This window comes from Homalodisca vitripennis, chromosome 3 (genome assembly GCF_021130785.1).
Source record: "Homalodisca vitripennis isolate AUS2020 chromosome 3, UT_GWSS_2.1, whole genome shotgun sequence".
Taxonomy (NCBI): Eukaryota; Metazoa; Arthropoda; class Insecta; order Hemiptera; family Cicadellidae; genus Homalodisca; species Homalodisca vitripennis.
The window spans coordinates 152,527,643-152,551,618 of record NC_060209.1 but is presented as its reverse complement, the minus strand read 5'-3'; the positions used below and the strand labels follow the sequence as shown (position 1 = coordinate 152,551,618).

The 23,976-nt window shown below is 32.6% G+C and overlaps 1 protein-coding gene across 1 annotated transcript in view; it reads right to left on the bottom strand.

The window, feature by feature from the left end:
* LOC124358407 (DNA ligase 3-like) overlaps positions 1-23,976 on the bottom strand; it is a 109,156-nt gene that overhangs the window by 6,708 nt on the left and 78,472 nt on the right. Inside the window, 6 exon segments of the mRNA XM_046810706.1 lie at positions 1,804-1,892; positions 7,538-7,645; positions 8,283-8,498; positions 11,680-11,826; positions 12,691-12,795; positions 16,998-17,110. Of these exon segments, the coding sequence (XP_046666662.1) occupies positions 1,804-1,892; positions 7,538-7,645; positions 8,283-8,498; positions 11,680-11,826; positions 12,691-12,795; positions 16,998-17,110 (778 nt within the window).

The following is a 23,976-nucleotide window of genomic DNA, read 5'->3' as shown; positions in this document are numbered from 1 at the left end:
ATGATCTCATTGCTAATGTGCCTTTTTCTAGTCAGTCTATGTCATACTATTTAAGTAAGTTAAGTTGTAATGTGTCTAACTGTGAATTTAGGATTACTGAAGTAAAGGTTGAACAGATGTATGATGCTATTAATTTGTTAAGTAATAGTTCATGTCTGGATGTGTATGGTTTTAATTCTGAGCTGTTGAAACTTGCTGCACCTTTTATTGCCGAAGCTCTAGCCTATCTCTTGAATCTTTGTATTAATAATGGTACATTTCCAAGGTGCCTTAAGCTGGCAAAGGTTATACCACTGTATAAAAAAGGTTCACGGAAAGAACATAAGAGTTTTAGACCTGTCTCGATAATTCCAATTGTTTCAAAAGTGTTTGAGGTAATAATAAATAGGCAAGTAATTCAGTATTTTGAAAGTAACCTATTGTTATCAGATAGTCAGTTTGGTTTTAGGCCTAAGAGAGGAACACTAAATGCTATTGTAAAATTTATGAAGAACTGTATTTATGGTGTAGATGATAAAAAAGTGGTCTTCGACATGTCTAAAGCCTTCGACACGGTAAATCATGAAATTTTGTTAGATAAACTTAAGTATTATGATTTTGATGATCTGTCTTTACAATTTTTTAAATCATATCTCAAAGAGAGATATCAAATGGTTGCTTTTAATGGAAGCTCTTCTCAATACAATGCAGTTACAGCAGGGGTTCCACAAGGATCCATTTTGGGACCTGTATTATTTATAATTTATGTAAATGACCTGCCAGCCTCCATAAATAACAATGTGACAAGATCATACATGTTTGCAGACGACCTAGCAATCTTACTGAATGGTAAAAATCTTAATGTAGTAAATGATTCTCTATTGGTCGCTAACTCAATTGTGAATGATTGGTGTGCAGCGAACGTCCTCTGTGTAAACCATGAGAAAACTCAGGAGATTAATTTTAGTTTGCAACATAAACCTAACCATGATAATGTAAAGTTTCTAGGTGTTCACCTCCAAGAGAATCTGAAATGGAACAGACATATAGAAGTTTTATGTAAAAAATTAGCAAAAGGCATTTTTATGTTGTTAAGATTGAGATTAATTGTAAATATTGAAACATTAACTGCAGTATACTATGCACACATCCAGAGTCATTTGTCCTATGGAGTTATTGTATGGGGCAATGATCCTAACACCAAAAGACTTTTGATATTGCAGAAGAGAGCTATTAGGATAATGTGTAATGTAAACAATAGAACCCATTGCAAACCTTTGTTTAGACAATTAGAGGTGTTGACTGTGCCTTCTATATTTGTTCTGGATGTATTACTGTATGTTAAAAATAACTTGCAGACAATAACAGTAAATAGCTCTATACATAATTACTTTACTAGAAATTGTTCTAATCTTAGAGTAAACTACTGTACCTACCAGTGTACCAAAAATAGTTTTGTAGAGATAGGTATTAAAATTTATAACATGTTACCAAATCATATTAAATGTCTAGATTTTATTAGGTTTAAGAAATGCTTAAAAAATATCTTAGTAAATCTAGCAGCATACAGTTTAGATGAAGTTATAGATCATATTGAAGCTAACATAGTGTAGTTATGAATATTTTACTTTTATAATACAATTTGTTTTGTATGAGATGACGATGCCATGCATACCACATTTGTAACGGCAATAAAAATTCTGATTCTGATTCTGCTACAGTCAACACGTTAAGCTCATACAAGATAACCTTAACTTTTAGTATTCATAAATGAATATAAATAAATATTGCATAAAATTGTATTTTCTGATTATTAAAGGATACGCAATAAAGTATCGTTCCAGCACATCTTTACTTGTAACTCCTTCCTCTGGTAGAAACAGCTTCACTCCTACAAATACATCCGGCAACGGCTGAAAATAGATATAAAAATTGAATTGCCATATTAAAATTCCTTACAATACGTATTAATTCTTACAAAATTACTAAAGATGTATCAGGAGAGTCTTCTCAATCCAAACAGATCTTAAAACTTTTTAATGGGTGACCAAATTTCATTCCAACTATATTTATTTTATTTTTTACAACTAGTTCTAGTTGTAGTTACAAAAACCCCAGCAAAATAAACATAAATAAGTAGTCAAAAAAAGGGGTAATAATATGAGAGAAACGGAAGAACACTACTAGGACATTTTAAATGATTGATTCTTACTTGAGTAATGGATGGACACTGTCTACCTGACTAGTGTACTGACAGTCTGACTCTAGTGGTCATTTTGTTCCACTTCAGGTATAACTAATATACCTGTCTCAGAGCATGCTTATGGTGATTTCAGTAAGCAGTCAAGTTATGGAATCCAAACAAATTAAGAGCTTTGCCCCAAGGTAATCAATTGCTCATTGTGGTAAAGACAAAGAGGTACAAAGGAATATGTTTACCAGCACTGTGAGATTTTAAAGGAGCCATTGCTATTGACTCAAGGTACAAATGAATGTCCCCCATTGTTTTGCCAACATTTATTACGTTGATAAAATAATTTGAATCTTACAACCAGAAAAGTTTAATATTTTTAGGCATTTTGTAAAGCAAAACTATAACAAAGTTGCGTCAAATTCTTTATAAATAATAAAATTGTATGTTCTTGAACTTGGACTGAAAAGTATGAAATAGTATTTCCACTAATAATATCTGATTGTAACATCAACCATACCTTATCAGATGACAACAAAGAATTCACCTAGGCTCAGGCACTTCCGTTTCACTTTGTAAATCATAGCCAATATCGAAAAACCATCACAACAGACTGAGGAGAATTAGAGTATATAATAATAATTTTGCTGGTTAGAATAGTTTATTGTTCCTTAGTTCCAGAAATAAAATTTCATGTGCTGGCTTGGATGCAGTGTTATCAGATCGCCCAGTTGTCTTTCCAAGTTTCTAGAACTAAGGGATATAATAAAATATTTTCAACAAAGTATTTACTCATTAAAGAATAAAAATAATGTAAATTACACGAAATTAATAAATTTGTGTTACAAAAGACAAAAATTTGGAAACACCAAACACATTCTTCTTTACAAAAAATGCTGAATTGATTTTCCACTATTTTAAATTATTTTGTTACCGACAGTAAAATATATCAGAACAATTTTAAAATTATAAATTTAATTTAATACAGACACAACACATGTTTTAAGTTATTCCTCAGTTGTAATATAATTGAATATTAAATCATAATGTTAATGGTGTGTCTGAAGTCTCCAGGAATGTTAGCCTCTGTTTATAGTTAGTTTGTGATATTTAATTATTATGACGCCATATGTGCAGGTGACAATACATCTTTGACTTCAACTTTTTTCGATCAACAAAGTTTTCTGAAAATAAAGTGACATCAATGTGTATCACATCCAATAATTCATAACACAGAAAATTTCGGCACATTCAATTTTTAAATATACTTAAACAACTTTCAGTTCTGAATATTTTTTTAAAGATTCAGCTTTGACATTCACTATTGGTGGTTCTTAAGAAACTTATAAAATGTATTAATTATCAATTTTAGTTCAATTTAAGAGGTGTGTTAAAAAAGTATCACGAATTTTGTGTATTTTCAAAAATTATTTATTTATTCGTGAATATTTATTTTGTCCCCTTCAAAGTAATCTCCCTGGGATATTATACACTTATGCCAATGTTTTTCCAATCTTCGAAGCATTTCAAAAAATCATTTTTTTGTATCTTGTTCAGCTCCTCCTTCAATGCTGTCTCTATCTTGTCAATCGTGGCATAGCGACGTCCTTTCATGGGCCTCTTCAGTTTCGGGAACAAGAAAAAGTCTCAGGGGACCAGATCTGGAGAATACGGTGGCTGCGGTATCATTAGTGTGTTGTTTTTGGCCAAGAAGTCACGTACAAGCAGTGATGTGTGAGCAGGGGCGTTATCGTGGTGCAAAAGCCAATTTTTGTTTTTCCACAAATTCGGGTGTTTCTGGCGGATTGCTTCGCGCAAATTGCGCATAACTTGCAGGTAATATTCCTTATTCACCGTTCTACCTTGTGGCAAGAACTTATGATGCACCACGCCCCTGCAATCGAAGAAAACTGTAAGGAAAACTTTCACATTCGACCGAACTTGGCATGCTTTTTTTGGTCTTGGTTCGTGCGGCAGCTTCCATTGAGATGATTGAGCTTTGGTTTCCATGTCATAATCATAAACCCACAATTCGTCACCAGTTATGACCCTCTGGAGCAAATTCGGGTCGTCACGGACAGGTTCCAACATCTCATTAGCAATGTTCATGCGATGCTGTTTTTGATCGAAATTGAGCAATTTTGGTTCAAATTTTGTGGCGACCCATCTCATGCCCAAATTATCGATTAAAATCTAATGGCACGAGCCAATCGATATGCCTAGGTCCTCTGCAATTTCTCTAACAGTGATTCGACGATTGCCAATACAATTTTCTTCACTTCATAAATTTTTTCATCTGTTGTTGAAGTGCTCGGGCGTCCGGCACGCTTTTCGTCGTTCACTTCTTCTCGGCCTTCTGAAAACATTTTGTACCACCGATAAACGTTGCTTTTGTCCAAAGTAGCTTCTCCGTATGCCACAGTCAACATTCGAAATGCATCCACGCACTTAATTTCGTTTTTCACACAAAATTTGATAGAGGTTCTTTGTTCCATTTTTTTGAATAGGTAAAAATCGAAGACGAACCAAAACACGTGCAAGCAAAGCAGCTGTCAACAATTAATTGAACATTCAAAATGGCCGAAATTGTCAACATAAGTGAGAGACATATGCCACAAAAAAAAAAAAAAATCAAAATTCGAATATACATAACCCGTGAAAATTCAAGATACTTTTTGAACACACCTTGTATATAATTTTGTAATGAATCCTAAATTTTTATATATAACTTATTAAACAATGCAATATTGTGCTACAAAAATTACTAGTGGAAAGATGCTACAAACTATTAATAATTGATTACTAATAGATGCTGTAGTTCAAAAAGCCATATTAGTACCACAACTGGAAGAAAAAGCAAAAGTAGCAATTGGTATCATGAGGGTCTTGTTTCTATTAAAAGGGATGTAGATAGGGTGCACTTTTTGTTAAAAAATAGTATAGATCTTAAAGGCAAGATTTACAATAGTTAAAAAGCATGAAATTCAAAAAGCAAAGTTTTCTGCAATTTGTGATATGGTAAATACTTCTTTGAATGAAACCAAGGCTGCTTGGTCAATTGTTTCATCAATATCTGTATGAAGAGTAACAGTAAACCTCTGCCTACACCAGTTTCTTTGACAGCAGATAAATTTAATAAATATTTTGTGGATTGTGTAAATGATATTAGAACCAAGGTGCCTTTTAATATAGTAGACCATAGCTTTTATGTAAATAGTGCCAACTGTGATGGTAATAGATTTGTAAATAGTTTTAATATTAATGTTTTTACTGTGGAAGAAGTTTTTAAAGCCATAAATGGACTAAGAGAAAGCGCATGCCTGGATGTCTATGGGCTAAATTCTGCCATTCTAAAAGTTGCTTCTGTTTTTATTTGTGAAGTCCCTCACTTACTTATTCAATTTATGTATCACTCAGGGTGTTTTTCCTGATTTAATGAAGGTTAGTAAGATAATACCCATACACAAAAGGGGAGCAAAGGAGTTATGTGACAACTATAGGCCTATATCTATTGTGCCCACAGTGTCAAAGGTCTTAGAGAGACTTTTACATGGTCAACTTGTGCACTTTTTGGAAAACAATAACTTACTGTCAAAGAGTCAGTTTAGCTTTATACCTAAGAAGAGCACTGTTAGAGCTGTCCAACTCCGATGAAGGTATTGAGAACCATCATAATGTAGTTCTTAGATCCTATGATATGTCCAAGGCCTTTGACATTGTGGACCACAGCATCTTAGTAAATAAGTTACCTTATTACTTTTTCAGTAATTCTGTTGTAAGGCTGTTAAAATCATAATTAGAAAATAGACTTCAAACTGTATTTCTAAACAGCAACTTTTCTAGCACTCTGTATGTACGCCATGGAATTCCACAAGGTTCCATTTTGGGACCAAAGCTTTTTGCCCTGTATATCAACAACCTTCCGTATAATTTGCAAAGTAACATTATAAAGACCTTTTTGTTTGCAGATGACTTGGGAATGTGTATACAAGATAAGTGTGTAGATAATACAAATGCCATTTTAACAGACAGCTCTGAGACCATTCTTGATTGGCGCAGTGCGAACAAACTTAATCTAAACTCTCAAAAGACACAAGATCTTATTTTAAGTCTTTCAAATAAAGAGAGCTGTGATCCTCCTCTCAAGTTTCTTGGCATATATTTGCAGAGTGATTAAAAATGACAACATCATATCGATTATGTGGCAACAAAGATTGCAAAAGGCATATTCTTGATAAGATCTTTAAGAAATAAAGTAACTCAGGATATCCTGCTTAGTGTGTATTATGCCGTTGTACATAGTCAGCTAAACTATGGAATCAACCTTTGGGGAAACTCTGGCTATTGTGATAAGTTGTTTGTTTTGCAAAAAATCATTAGGCTTATTTGCAATTTGCCAAATTTGACTCACTGTAAACCATATTTGATCAAATCATGCATTCTTTCCTTCCCATCCCTGTATGTTTTTTCTACAATAATGTACATTAAAGAAAACCTCTATGCTTTACAAAATATAGCTGATATTCATGGCTATGAAACAAGGAATAGGCTAAATATTGTTACAAAAAGATGCTTTTACTCTAGCACTCAAAACAGCTTTGTATATCAGGGCATTAAGTTATTCAATGCATTACCTAGTGATGTCAAAGGCATGTCCCTAAACAGATTTAAAACCACTATTAAGTTACGGTTAACTGAAAAATGCTTGTATAGTGTAAGTGAGTACTTTGATGTATAGGGTAACTTTTAACCTGGTTTTAGTCCTTTTAGTCACTGTATTTTATACTTTTATAGTAATTTTACACCTAGATCAATCAATTGTAATTTTAAAATTGACCTAGTTTTATTAAAAAAATATTCACTGTTTTGACAATGTCTTACATAATGACAAAAAACTTTATTCTTGAATATAGTAAATCAAACATGTATTTAAAGGGTTGATGCATTTTAAAAATGTATTTGTATTTAATAATCATAGGTTAGTGTGGATTGTTGTTATCCTTTAACTGATGACATCGTTATACACTTTGTGTTCTGACAATAAATGATTGATTAATTACATACTTTGTCTTCAACATTATATCAACGATATGATATAACTAAAATGGTTGAACGTACTAACACTTAAGGTGCTGCCTGTAAACAAATTTAAGAATAGTATTAAGCATATTTTATTGGATGAATGTCTGTACAGTGTTCAAGAGTATTATGACATAAACTTTCTTAATTATTGACTGTTATTAATTGTTGTAACTTATTAATTTATTGTTGTTGTTGTTGACACTTGTCCTGCATTCTGTAATGTGTAATGACAAATAAAGGAATCTGAATCTGAATCTGAATCTTACAGTTACTTTATTGACTTACATTTTTAAGATCTCTGGCTTTCTTCTGTGGAGGAGCATCATCGGAAGTGTCTCTCGTAACCTGCAGAATATCCCGAGTGAAATTGTTACCCATCACATCTGTTAATTGCTGCATAAAAACACACACATTGTGTATGGGATATTGGTTTTATTAAATGCTACGTACAAAACTGCAAATATACACGCATACAAACAGTCATGTTAAAAATTATGGCTATCAATCTTACAGCTTTACTACTTGGCATTAATTGTAACTGTCAGTTTTTTCGAATTGTGATTCATTGGGCCTCAGTGCGTCTAATTATGCAGCAAGCCAAAACACAATACAACAGTACAGGTATAGAAACTTTTAGATTTAATATTTCTCTCCAGATGTCTCAAAGCTATGTTATCTCATTAGGGACAATACGCAATTCACATTTATTTAAAAAGTGTTAAACAAATATATCTGAATAAACTTTCAAGTACATTTAATACACATCATTGTCTTTCCACATGTCAACAGTTAAAAAGAAGCAAGATGTTTATTGTTTCAAATATTTCATATTATATTACCAATGAGGAAACATTGGAAAAACATATTGTTCTGCCAAATGGAACTGGTCCGAGGTAGCTTACGCAGGTAAATTAGGGCAGGCTGGAAAATTATGGACAAAACCTTGTACATTTTTAGAGGTACAATGATTTGAATTGTAAACCATTGATTTTATCACAATAGATAACTTATAATATGCTCCAGTACTCACAACCGTAGTGCGCTTGATGTTGCCCCTGGCTGCAGTGGTTGCGGTTGAATCCTCATCTCCACCAGATGTCGTGGGGGAGCTGGTGTTGGCTCTCTTCTTGCGAGGTGATTGCTGGGGTGTTGCAGGACGTTTGCGTGGAGACGTCACAGGGCTGGAGGTGGTCGAAGTACTAGCCATTGTGAAATCAGATGTGTCCTTGGATAGTTTGTACAAATTCTGTGAAATAATAGAAAAGCAATCATTAAATTATAATAGTTGCAAAGAATTTAATTACTATCAAAATTTTACAACTTTTGCCTGTGAACACTTGGATATACTTGAAGACAGTAACCAAGTAGAAGGGAACATTCGTTTAGTTAACTAAACATCTCGATTAAGACATTTCCTATCCCATTTTAAGATAAATATGCAGTTATGCTCATTTCTCAATTCTAGTGCTTGGCTGAACTTTAGTGAAGCCTATCATTCTAGAGACTCGGAAATAAAATGACCTACACTCTTAAAACTTTGCATGAAGCTTGTCATAATTTCAAGATTCTTGAAAAAAGCAGCTTGAAATTTATGAAGGTTCAATTTCAAACGTGATTTGATAATGTGACTTTTTTCATAAAAAATAATGTGGAAATTCAATGTTAAAAACTGCTGAAAAAGTTTATTTTAGAGCACTATCATGTTGTAGTACCCTCCATAGCTCACTGGAACTTTTATTATTTGAACATTTTAAATGAAGGTTTCGGCATTTGCCATAATTTTATGTTATAAAATGTATAACTCATTAATGTTATATGTAACATATATAATGATGGCAAATGCCCAATACCCTGTTATCCTTTCAAACCTTCAATTGTCATTAACAAACTTTAAAAAAGAATTTGAACAATGCTATGAAACCTTACTACATGAACAAAAACTTTAATGTACCACATGGCATGATATGACAAGAAAGACTTCACCGTAGACTTTAAAATTTTAACGAAACTTCACTTTTACATAGACAAGAATATGTTCTATCATGATGCATGGAATTTGGATGAACGTAAATTTTGTTTTTTGTGTTTTTGTGCGTTTAAAAAAAAATATTATTATGTATTAATATTGTCTGTCTGTCAATCTTCTTGCAAGACATTGAGAGTTAAATAATTAATAATTAAATAATAATTTTTAAATCAAAATGTTGAAATGACGCTTGCAATGCAATTTTGTTAATTGTTTTACTGCAATAAAGAATTATTATTATTATAAGGTATGGATTATAAATTTTGCCTCTGCCAAGCCTCTTACGTGACACGTAGTATGGCGTACTCCTACCTTGTAACTATTTATGAATGATAATGCATCTAATGGGAATGATAATGCATCTAATGGAAATGATAATGCATCTAATGGAAATGATAAGATGCTATTTTTAAAGTGTTTCAGAATGTTCGGTAATGAGTAGAGTGTTACAAGAGGAAAGTGAACGTTAAAATGAGGAAAACATGTGTACTCTGCAATTTTCCAGAAATAAAGTTAATTCAACGTCAATATATATTTTTCAATGTACCCTTTGGACTACATGATGCACCTCGGCTGTGATGTACATGTTTTTGGTTGGTGAGTCTGTGGTCCACAGTTGCATGAGTAACAATGATGTGGATGATACATGCACATTGATACCAAATAAATCAAATTGCAGTTACCTGTGCCAATATACCTTGCGTCACTGTCCTGTGAATTGAATTAGATCGTGTTGTATGGCATATAACACAACAATACACAGAAGGGATATTGATGAAACCTATGATGATTTTAAACACATTATGAACTAACTGATTTTGAAGCAAGTGGAAGACAGTAACAGTTGCAATAAGTCAACAGGTGGTAGTGATGAAATAATTTCACTTGATAGTTTACGATAGAGCACCGAGAGTGACTATTAAAATTATAAATAAAAAGATTTAACAATGGCACCACTTTCTGAAACGAACTCTACAACAATATTAGCAACCCTTTGACCTTCAGTGGCAGCTGGCAGCTGAGTTTTTGCTCCTTAGCAACAGGGGGATGACTTTGTTATATCAAATCAAAATGGAAATTTATGAAAATTTCCTATATGACAAGGATCCAGATCTTGTAGCTACAGAAATAATTAGATACGTCCATCATTATTTGTTTAGCGACTCATTTCGTAAAGAGAAGATAAAAGATGTGCTGACAAATAATGATGCCTAAAGAAAGCCTTGTAATAGATGATATGTTAATCCTTTGGTGTGAAAATCATATTTTATATCAATACAACACAGAAAACCTCAAATATGGGGTATAGCTGTGAAAACTTTATACTGAAAAGAAATATACATACAAAATAAGGTTTACATAGTAAGTGGAAATATAACAAGTGAAACTAGCCAAACACAAAAATTACTATATGTACCAAAACAAGCAGAAGACTCTAGCATCGTACTCCCTTCTGAAATAATGAAAAAAAGGATGCTAATTTTTAAATGTGCTAGGTTACAACCAAAAAGGTGCCAATACAAAATACTGCTAGGAACCCATGTTGTCAATGCAATGGTTTTTTCCTAGTTAATCGAATTAAAAGTGGGTTATGTTCTGATTTAAGGTAGGACTGATGAAAAACATATCATCTACCAACTCTACAACTACCTCTGATAATACTCCTATAAGAGTCGTGCGAGCTGCAGCACCGAGTCCCGGGATAATGGCAACTCAAACAATGTCTCAACAAACAAGGTGGATTAGCTCATAACACAATTAACAGGCTTCTTTCTTGATACAAATATCTTGTAGATAAACTAAGCACAAAAGAAGCAAGGAAGAAAGTGAAAAATGTTAACCCCTATTGTTCCACCTATCTAAAGTGCTTCAACACAACGTACAAATGAAGCTATTGGTTTGAACTACTATTAAGATTTATGTTATGATGAACACAAAAGTAGTATTTTCTTGTATTTAAATTTTTTTTTAAGTAATTTAAAACTATTGCATTCAATAACATGACAAGAACTTCTATTCTATGATGTTATAATTTTTTAACCTAATGAATTCAGTAATCGTATATCCGACTAGTGTTTTATGAGCAATGGTAGCAAACCCCACATATTCTGAAGTATTTCTATAAGCACGGACTCATACTTCACAAACTAGACAGACAAGCAGATTAGTAAAACCACTCAAAACAATGCCTAACGCATGTACCCCTAGGGGCACAAGAGCAATTTATTTAAAGAAGTGAACCCAATTGGCTAAACGATAACAGTTAGGAAAGATCATATGTATCATATCATATGTTTTGTAAATATGTATAAAATATGTTAAAAGTCTGACAAAATTATTATTTTCCAACGTGTTACTGTGTAGATAATGCTTACGCCTTTGTGTAAATTATTCTTTTTACCTGCAACTCAGGCAATGAAGTCGCAGTCTCCCAGTCCTTGTCACTACGTATCCTGGTTACCCGTGGGAACCTGACAGATATCCCAGAAGCTGTGTGTACCTCATGCTTTGTAAACTCTGCACCAGTGATCTCCCACACAGGCTGGGCCTACATATCAAATTAACAATATCAGATTTACAACTAATAAGGTCATATTAAAAAAACAGTACTACACTCCCTTACAATGACAACTTAATTTTGTGAAGAAAGTGTCTGCCTTATTAGAACAAGTGCGCTGTATTGCTTCAAGTTGTGTACAAAGAAACAGATGATGACTTGCTATTTTTATCCGTCAAGACACCCTCTCAGGCTGTTGTCGATTTACAAAAATTTTAATTTGAATACTATTTTACTAATATATCATTATACTGTTTTGTATGTAAATAACCATTACAAATATTATAGTACAAAATGGTATGCTTGCTTTCTTTGTATAAGACTTTGTTGAAAAATTTTAAATTTTTTTCAATAAAGTGATAAATTGTTTGGAAAAACAAGAAATATTTTACTCTAGAAGTGAGAACCATCTGATTTTGAAGTTGTTTTCTTGTTTGTGAAGTAACAAAAATCAAATTCTGATGATCCTGTACTACTTTACTTTAACTCATGATTTAATGTTTAAAGCTACGTTTTAACCTAAATATCATAATATATATCAATCAAATCTTTGTTTTTTTTTTTTTTAATTTTGGTCTCTTAAGACAAGAAGCTTTGAAATTGCACCTAGACCTAAAAAGACCTTTGCACTGCTTCCAGAGTAATAGGATATACTGGATGGGTATATATTGAGGTAGGGGTCGCACTAATCTCAAGTCATGTCTCCTTGGAAGAAGGGGAAGCCAGTTCCAAACCAGGCTCTCCAGGCAGGGGGTGGCCTGCTTCATTAAAGTTAGTGAAGCAGGCCTTATAAGTACGGTAATAACAAAATATATTTTAACATGCTTTGATAAAATCATGAACTTGAAACTTTACCTTGGGATCCCTGGCAACAAAGTCAGGTATCATGGTTTTTGTACAGTTCAGCCAGGATGGTACTTTAGATGCATCTTTGCTGATTTTAACCATGTCCAGCTCTTTCTGAAAAATCACAATAATATTTGTTTCTTAATTTCAAACAAATTGAAAAACACATAAAAGAAGAAAACTAACCGTATATGATACTTTACTATTCAGCTAAATTACTATTTTATTGTATAAATTATATTTATTTCATGATTCGTACAGGCATAAAAAGCTATAGCTACAGAATTATGCATGTAAAGTCATTATTTCTTGTAACAAATTATAACAGTTTTTAATAGTATAATTCACAATGAATTTATTGGATTTTTTAAAACCTGACACCTTGACAAAAAACATATTTTTCCCACCAGTCCAATTTGATAGGTTGACTGTTAAATTGAGCTGGCTCAGTTAACCTTGGAACTGGCAAAGTCGTAATTTATGATGCACCGTTTTCCAGTGTTTTGGGTGTGGTACACAAAAATTCCTAACACCATTCAACCTCAAATATTCATAAATGTCAATAAAAATAAAATGGACATTGGTATAAAACACTAATGATGAGCATGATTGTCTTGGATCAACAGTAAAAACAAACTACCAAATGGTTCAGCATTAACTTTTGTGCATCTCACGAAATAATGAACGGTGCTATTCATGGTAATTAACTCCTTTTGAACATCAAAGTTTATTTACTTCATCTTAAGTTTATTTAAGAAATACTTTCTGATAAACTTTTATCAAGACTCAAGGATGTTCACCAGCCACTTCCTGATGAGACGATTCTTGTAACGATAGATGTAGAATCGCTTTACACTAACATTCCACATCAAGGTGGTCTGGAAGCCGCCACACATTTTCTTGAAAGAAGGCCAAATAATACTAAACCTTCAACAAACTTTCTAACCTCACTCATTCATTTAATTTTAACAATAATAATTTTAAATTCATGGATCAGAACTATCTCCAAATTAAAGGAACAGCGATGGGTACTCGAATGGCCCCATCATACTACGCCAACCTTTATGGGATTTGTAGAACAAACTTTTCTTAAAACTCAAAATTTCCTTCCTTTATTGTGGCTAAGATTTATAGATGACATTTTTGTAGTCTTGAATCATGGGTTAGAGAAAACTTCATCATTTTCTTGATAGTTTAAATAAATTTTCATGTCTTAACTTTAATTGGAATATTAATCACAAAATCGTCACTTTTTTGGATGTTGAAGTTTTTCTAGAAAATCGTATTTTAAAAACCAAAATACATGTTAAGGGTACTAATAAAATGAATTACTTACATTACAGTAACTGCCATCCAAATCATGTAAAAAAGTCCATTCCAAAAAGTCTTTCCCTTAGAGCCAAATCCTTATGTACAAACGCTTCAGATTTCAAAATTTACAAAAGCAAACTTACTAAAGCTCTTTCTAACAGGGGATACCCTAAAAAACTTTTGAACTGGCAGCTCAGACTAAATTTTATCCTGGTTTGCACAAATTCAATAAAGTTATGAAACTTGGCTATGAAATTTTAAAAAACTCGCCCGTAACTGAGAAATTATTGTCCAGGCCACCTAGAATAGTATTTACGAAACCTAAAAATTTGAAGAATATGCTTGTAAGGCCCAAAATTCATGTTGGAAAAAATTATGAAAATTTATCTTTTGGCTGTGAACCTTGTAATAAACCACGTTGTGGTATTTGCAAAATTATGGATAAGACCGATCAATTCCAAAGTAGCGTCACTAAAAAAACTTATCCAATACCTGGTAAATTGGACTGTACCTCCAACAATTCAATTTACCAGCTAACCTATAGGTTTTGTCACAAGGACAACATTGGGCAAACCTCAAATTCTTTGCGGGTAAGAATGACCGGTCACCGTTTTTTCTATCAATCACAAAGACAAAAAACCAGTAGCCTTACACGCTATTCACCATAACAAAAGCTTTGAGGATTGTTACAAACTCAAAGCTATAAGCAAAATTACTCCTTGTGAAAACAGCTCTCGAAATGATTTAAATTTAAGGAATAATGAATTGGCACACCAACTAATATTAAAATCAAAACAACCATATGGACTTAACATTCGCTAAATTATTGTTTTCCACTTGAATAATTAGATTGTGATACAAATTTACCTAAATTCAAAATTACATTATATTATGTTACTATTGTTAAATTAACAACTAATCAAAACTTGTTTACATGTCAAAATTGTATTTACATTTAGAATGTTTATTATCAGGTGTTTCTTCTTTTGTTTGTTTATTTTATTCTGTGTATAAGTGTACTTGAAAAAGTTGTTAACCCTTTGAGTGCCAACGTCCGATTTTACCGGACGACGAAAGTTGGCCAAAAAGTGCCAATGTACAATTTTACCGGACGACAAAAGTTGGCCGAAAAGTGCCGACGTCCGATTTTACCGGACGTTCGGGAAAAAGTCACTAAAAATTGTAACCTTTAATATTTTTAAATAATATCATATTCAAATGTTTGTGAAGAAGCGTTTTTTTTCAAAATAAATTGTTATAGTACACTTCCGATCAAACTTGAAATTATGAAACTCACATATAAACATTTTTGATTGCCATAGCTACCAGGAACAATGCGACAATAGTTTCTTAAAAGTTGTATAACTTACTCATTGTTGAAGATAATAATATAAATTTTTCAAGATTTACAGACAATTGCATACACTCTCCAGTGATATGGACTAAGAAAAGGATATGAATTTTTTTGGTCATAATAATTTGGTTGAAAAATGAAATTAAAAAATATTATTAATTTTTTTTTAGGTGAGTCCATTTTTGGTATTCCTAAATTTAGTGTTATGGTAACTTTGTTATTTTATGTTAATGAAACAGAGTTTTCAGAGAAAAATAAAAAAAGAATCATGTTGATAGCGTATTAAATAATCGAACTGTGAATTTTTTACTAAAACCTTGCAAAATGCCTGAAAAAGGGCTGGCACTTTTAGGTACACTAACTAGAAAAATACCTGGCACTTTTCAGTATACCCACTCAATAAATACTTGGCACTCAAAGGGTTAATTACAACGAAATATTGTATGAAAAAATTATAGTTTTCTTTTGAAACTGCTCTAAGAGACTATATATATATATATATATATATATATATATATATATATATATATATATATATTATTTTTGTTGTATTTATTTTGAAAATTACTTACTATTGCATGTATATATATATATATATATATATATATATATACATGCAAAGTACAAAATACAACAAAAATAATATAAATATAGAACACAGGTTACACTATATGATTTAGTTAGTCAAATAAATATCTATGCAATTTATGTGGACTTTTCTTTTAATTTGAATATTTGTTCTTAAATAGGAATTCTTATAATATTTGTTCTTAAATTATTGCTAACTTGCACAATATTCAATACATTTTGAGGATCTCTGTTATAGTTTATTAGAATTTGTAACTCTTCTTTAGACTTCATGTTTCACCTTTTAGTTCAAAATGTATAATTCCAAGTAATTTTGAAATCCTTTGTACAAATTATTTGAAGTAACTAAATGTTCACCAAAATTTCATTTCATGCTAGTCTGATTATTTGATGTTAGTGCCTGAATATGTTCTCTAAATCTTGACATACAATTTTGACTGGTTTGACTAATGTAACATTTATCACATTCACTGCACTTTTTTTGCAGATACCATGTTTTAGAAATATATAAAATTACTGATTAGAATTTTCATTTTTTTAAATGTTTGGATTAATTTGAAACTGTTGTTTTTAGTTTTATAACTAAATTTGAATTTTGATTTTTAAAATGGTTTGGTTTTTTGAATTGGTTTATTCAGTTTGGTGTTGTGTGGTACACACATATTTCTTTTTCTAAATTATCATTCTTTCCTGCTTTTACTTTACTTTTCTTTTTCATAATTGAATAAATTATTTTAGGATTATATCCATTTTTGTTGCCAAATATACTATTGTTTTTCTTCATTAAAACTTTTTTAATTCATGAGAATATTCATAAGTCTGTGTATTATTGAGTGAAACACAGCCATTTTGTGTTGCCATGGACGATTTGAATATTTTGGAATGATTAGATCAGTTTGAGTTGATTTTTTATAAATATTGAATGATCGTTTTACAATTTCTTTTGAAACTCCCTTTCTCACACGAATAACAAATTTAAAGCTAATAGTAAAAAACTTATGCTGGAAAAATAAAATCAAACCAAAATAAATTATTAATACAATGATTACCATTCCATGGTTACCTGAAGCCTCTCCAAGGTCTTGTCGTCATGGCCTGTGTGTACCTTTGTGACAGTACAGAACTTCTTGGTGTGAGGGTCATAACATCCCATCAGAAACACAGACATCATACCACCTGCAACAAAACATCTATTGTTTACATGACAGTCATACTTCAATATACAAGGGCTATTCAGAAAGTAAGGAATGTTTCCACCTGATGCCACCAGGCAAATTGCGTATGTACTGGTGTGCTTGTGCTCGGCATGCCAGTCAGCATCTGGACAATGGGAATATCTCCGCACTGCCCATTTGTTTAATATTTAAATTTGAAATGTGTGCTGCAATCAAAAATCCCGCCAATTGTGAAGTGCGGTCTGTGATTTGTTTATGTTGGCCCAAAAGCTTAAAACCAATAGAAGTTCATCAGGAACTGTGAAGTGTACAGCAAAAATGTAATGACTGAAAGTTCTGTTGGGAAATGGTGCATTCAGTTTTAAAATTGCAGAAAAAAAACTTTCATGATCAAGAGAGTAGTGGATGTCGGAGCATAACGACTGACGATCTGGTTGCCAAAGTTGACGAAAAGATTTGTGAAAACCGCTGTTTCACAATAACTGAGCTTTTTCTATGTTTCCCACAAGTTTCACGGACTTTACTGTTTGAAATTGTTTCATAGAAGCTAGGTTACCACACATTTTTTTGCATGACAATGTCCGACCGACCTCACATGGAAAATTGACTATGTACCAGTTTTTATTACATTGTGATACCAGAAAACGTATTGTACAATAAATATTTGTCTATTGTCTATTGTACACAAGAACTCATGTACTTGATCAATTGAGAAGTTTTTCCTCATCCCCGCTACAGTCCTGATCTTGATCCAAGTGATTTTCACTTGTTTCTGAGAATGAAGACCTTGCTTGCAACACAGCGTTTTCACAATGATGAGGAGTTCCAGGCATGCATCATTCAGTGGCTGAGATCACAGATGGCAGAATTTCAAAGCTTGTCCACTGCTACAATAAGTCCTGAATTTGTATGGTGATTATAAAAAAAAGTAGTATTTTAGTCCCTCTTTCACACATATGTAATAAAATGTTTTTCTTGTATTTTGTTTTTTTTAAATTCCAAAACATTCCTTACTTTATGAATAGCCCTCATATTAATGTAATTTTCTACTTTTTATCTTTTGTAAGTATATTTTTTATTTATGCACACAAAACTTGTGCATTACAATAAACTTGTTATTTTTATTAATTTATTCGTGGTACAAAATACGACTTATATCTTATAAATTATACATGACATACATTTTTTGTAATGTTCCGCAAAAAGTTAATATTTTACTGCACAAATCCTCAGACAAAACCTGCTTAAATACAATGATGAATGGCAGAGAAAGTAGTTTTGATACTACTAACTACGGGCACTGCCCATCACGCTAAGTTCGTAATTTTCGAGTTGAAAAATATTCCTGATATTGATTATTTTGGCATTTGTTTAAATTATATTATATCAATAGTCATAACATGATCGATTTTGAAGCTGGTCTATTCTTTCGAAATCAATTGTTGTTTACCTTTTCATCTGTTGATGTTATCTTTCCTTGTTTGTTTTGATTAGTTTCCGTCTGAAATGACGTCGCGGTAAACTGACATCATTCTTTTCTGAGAGTTTTAATAACTTTGTGGGGAACTTACTCAATGAAAGTAAAAATGAAGGGGGTGATGGTAACTTTAATGATGAAATTTTGAATATAAGTGGTGATGAAGAAATTAACCCTAGAACTGGCTATCGACATATAATGTTGATCTGAATCGATTTATGGGTGGCAACCGACATTATCGGACAGGCACGTGTTTTGACAGTTCATATAGTGCATAAATCAACACTACCATTACTATTTATATACAATTTAAAACAGAAAAAATTGCTTATTTCAATGATGAAATTTGTTTTGCTGTTTTGACAACAGTGGTGTTACAGTTACGTCATAAACTTGCCAGAAAGATCATCTTCTTTTAGCCATTTTGAAAATTAGTCATATATTACAGGTATGATTTATTATCGTCGCTTAAGAAACAGGACAGCCTAAGTGACATTTTTGCTGAAATTGAGTTATTGGTATCAATGGACGCAGAATTTCTCTGCGGACCGTTTGGCTCTGTTAGTTCAACAAAACTCTAACAGATAGCGCCACTATCGCATTTGAAACAGCCCCACCTATCTCCAACCTCAGTGGCAGTACCGCCTATATAGCGAGGCAAGCCATCAGTCAGTAGATACCGGCTCGCATTTCGTCGCTGTTCTATTGGAATTGTGTCTACATTGTGCAACCTTTGGCGTCATTAAGGTAAGAATAAAACTATGTTTTACTCATGGAAAAGCTCTTTGCTTTGTGATCTTGTTTATAGTGAATTAACACTACATTTATCTAAAACAGTTTCTAGCTTAACCTAACTTTACACAACTCAAGATATGCGGTTCTGCTTTTCGTGAGTTTTAGCAGATAGGCGGTTTTGAACCTAACAGTAGATACCTTACACATTAAGTTGTTTTTATTTTTCGTCTTAATAAAATTGTTTTATCATTCCGCTTCTGAAATAGCATCTTCATTAATAAAATAAATAATATTTTATTGTCATAAATTACATGTTTGCATCAACAAAGTCACAAATGAACTTCAACTTAAAGCTTAAGTCAAAAATACATACTTTTAATTACCAGGGATGTATACCATAGCAATGACTACGTTATGATATATTGTTATCTTTAATGTCCTCCTCTGAATGCAGATATTATGAAAGATTTAACAATTGAATTACACTGATAAATTTTATTTTTTTAGAGTACAGTGATGGATAGTTCAAGAAATTCTGAGGATGAGGGAGGTTTTTCACATCGTCAGAGATCTTAAAAGAAATGGGATTTAGTACATCCACAATTGAAAGAGCTACTAAGAGGTCACATCAAAGTTCTTCTGGCAATGAAAACCACAATTTAAAGAAGATTAAAATGACAAGTAAGTAGTATGTATTAACTAAGTTACGGTATTTGTTATGTGTTAATAATTTTTTTAATATTTAAAAAGCAATCATAAGTTTTGAAAACGGACAACTATTGTGTTCTTATTGACAACAATTTATTTATTTATTAGTACGATTTGAAAGTGTGAAGCTCTTAGTACCGTACTGTATAGAAAAATTCAGAGTTTGCCCTGCATCATTGATGTATCATTTCAGTTGTCTTGTTTTAGCCAAAAATTCTCTTTATTATTGTATGGTAGTGCAATTATTTTCCTCATGGTTTCCAAGGGACACCACCACGTTTTGTTTTAGCTGGCCGAGGTACTATAACAAGTGAAAGCTATTTTAGATTTTATCATTTGTAACAATGATAGTTATACATGATTACTGCATAATTTGTAATGTATTATGTATTTTGTGTGCTGAAAGAAGAGAATAAATGTAATTTCTTTCTTTCTCTCTCTTTCTTTGTTTGCCCAATACACTTACAATGGTATACAACTTTGGTAAACAGAAAATAATCAATTCTTTTGAGCTTGGATTGCTCCTAACTAGTTTGAATTTATTACAGGTGCTGAAGAGGACATTGTAACAGATTCTCTCTGCTACCTAAGCACTATGGAAATGGAATTGCAGGATGTGTCTACCACTTTGAATATACGTGATATTGTTGATACAGCTGTCTCATCGTGTAGCACGACACAACATCAGCTCCCTGATATTAGAAATAACTATTTTAACGTTCAGAAAGACACTTTAATTGCAGATAGTGACTCAAGTTTTGACGACCCCAACGATCTTGATTATATTCCATCAATTAACAGCAGCTTGATTGTTCAATCTTCACCTTTACGTGACCAGCAGCAGATATTAGATGTGGAAGAAAATCACCAGCTACTAGAAGTGGAAGTAAACCAGCAGCCACCAGAAGTAGAAGTAATCCAGCAGCCACCAGAAGTGAAAGTAAACCAACAAGGTCCGGAACCTCCTGAAGAACAGCCCGTTGTAAGAAACAGAGTGAGAAGTAAAATTTCTGATATCACTAAATGGAAAAGAAATGCTGAAAAGGAAAAAAGAACGAAAGGGCAAGCATATTTAGGGTTTAGAAAAACAGCCGAAGGAAAAAACCTACCATGACACAGAGAGAGAAGGAAGAAGGATGGGACCTCCGTGTACTTCAAGATTTTGTGAACGGTCCAAAGTTAGGTTTTGTAACAGCATAATACAACAAGAGAGACAAGAAATCTTTTCAAACTATTGGAATAATATGAACTGGGATCAAAGAAAAGTTTTCATAGCAAACAATGTCTTACAAACACCAGTTAAACGGAGGGTAGCTGAAGGTGATGAATCAAGAAGAAACGATACCCTGACTTACTATTTGACTGTAAATGGCAAAAAGATGAAAGTCTGCCAGAACATGTTTCTACAAACCTTAGGAATTAAGAAATGGACTGTACGATACTGGTTAGACACGCCTGGACAATTTACAGGTACTGCCTCTTCATTTCAGACATCTCATGATAATATTGGAGAAAGAAGGGTAAATCCGATTCAGATTGAGTTTTTAAACAAGTTTTTTGACAGTTTGCCCAAACTTCCCGCCCATTATTGTAGATCCACTTCTACATCTTTGTATCTAGAAACAACGATTGTGTCCAAGACTCAGCTCTATGATCTGTATAAGAACCAATGTCAGACCAGTAGCACTGTTCCACTTAGTAGGTTTACATTTGATAAGATTTTCAAACAGAAGAACCTAGCTATACATGCACCGAAAAAGGATAAATGCGATCTTTGTTCTGCCTTTGAGATAAAAAATGGAACCGTTACTGAGGAGGAGTATAACAAACATATAATTGAAAAAGAACAAGCTAGAGAGCAAAAACAAATTGACAAAGCGAAAGCCATTCAAGGATTGCATTACGCTTTCACTCAGGATGTTGAAGCAGTAAAGTTAGCGCCTTGCTTGAATGCCAGTTTCATGTACTTCAAAACTAAGTTAGCAGTACACAATTTCACTATGTACAATTTGGGGAACAAAGATGTTAAGTGTACTGGTTTGACGAAACAGCATCTTCACTTGAAGCGTCAACTTATGCATCCTGCATTATTGATAATTTAAAAACTATGCTTGCAGAAGACAAAAAACCTATTGCTTTATGGTCAGATGGCTGTGGAGCCCAAAATAAAAATGCCATACTGTCAAATGCCTTGCTACATCTATCGATGGAATCCAACGTAGTAATCGAACAAAAGTGGCTAGTGAAGGGTCATACTCAGATGGAGTGTGACTCAGTTCACAGCAAAATTGAATCCCTGCTCCAACCTAGCTACAACAAACAGGGAAGAAAAGAAATTTATCTGCAGAGCACGTATCACAGCCTGACCTTAGAAGCCAGGAAAGCACCTATTCCTTACAGGTCTGTGTTTTTTGACACACCAGTTTTTTAAAGATTTTTCAAAGCCCAGCACTATGTTTTACAATTCAATAAGACCCGGTAGAAATGTATCAGACCCAAAGATTAACGATGTAAAAGCATTACAGTACCAGCCGGATGGAAAGATCCTCTACAAACTCAATTTCAATGATGAATTCAAGGAACTGCCCCAAAGTCGGAAACAAATGTTGAAAAATGTTGAGCCAATAACTGACTTCCCGCCACTTAACAAACAGAGACTCCCTATCACTGAATCAAAGTGGAAACACCTTCAGGAACTGAAGCAATTTATTCCTAGAGATTGTCATGAATTTCATGACAGTCTGCCGTACAAAAACAAGTAAACCTTTTATTGATTTGGATTTTACTGATTCCTTACTATCATAATTTAGTTTTATTATACTATTGTTGTATTATTTAACCATAGCTAGTACTTTTCCCCCAAATTGTATAGATTCTACCATTTAAAATTTATACAACTTTTCATAATGTAATGATGATAATAACCATTTACAAGTACTTATATTTGAAATGTATGCTTACTTTATACAAATAAGAATACAACAAAAATAAAGAATTTTTATCTTTGCATTTTAATGAGTTGTTATTTCCCCATATTGATTTTCAGCATTAATTGAAATAAGTGGTTTTATATTTTAATTACTTTACTAATAAAACAAAAATTTGATGAAAACAACTTTTTTTACGCTCTAAAGCCAGTTAAACAAAACCCGTCAATACCGCCTAAGTACCTAACGAAAATAATAATAAGCGGCAGTACCGCCTAAGTGCATTATATAAAACATGAATGGTAAATACTAATTAAATGACCTAATACCGTTCACAGAACTTAACCCTCCGAGCGTCCATCGTCGATATTTTCGACGACTCGGACTTTCACTAAACGTCATTGTCGAAAATTTTGACTATGAACATTCATCTCTTTAAATTCATTTTACGACGCTAATACCGGTCAAATCGCCGTATAACCTATACAGTTCAAAAGCTTGTGAATTTTCCTTTGTGTTTAGTGGTCTTTGGATTTCTCGTAGTCTGTATTGAACATTAGTCTACATCGTTTTCATCAGCTGTTATTTCCAGTGAAACGTATATGCCTTGTTTGTTGTTGCTAAGATACGAAAGTGTAAATTTCACCATTGACAGTGTATTTTGTGCTGTTTTCTTTGCTATATAGTTATCAATTCCTAGTTATATAGTTTACTGAATTGTTTTATGTGTGTGTTATTGTGACTTTTTGTGCTATATTTCAATATCTTATAATATTTTTTGTAAAAAAAATTTCTGTTTATTTTCTTTTAAAGTATACTTTTTAGAATTCCTAGTGCTTTGAAAGATTCTCTACAACTCTCTGTTGGTTTTAGATCAGCAAGTGTTCTTATTGCTTTCTTTTGTAGGACTAGGATTCTATTTAGGTTTTGTTTGGTTGTGCCACCCCAACACTATCAAACCATACCTAATGTGGGATTCAATCAAGGCGTAGTAGGCTGCTTTCGCTATATCGAGTCCTC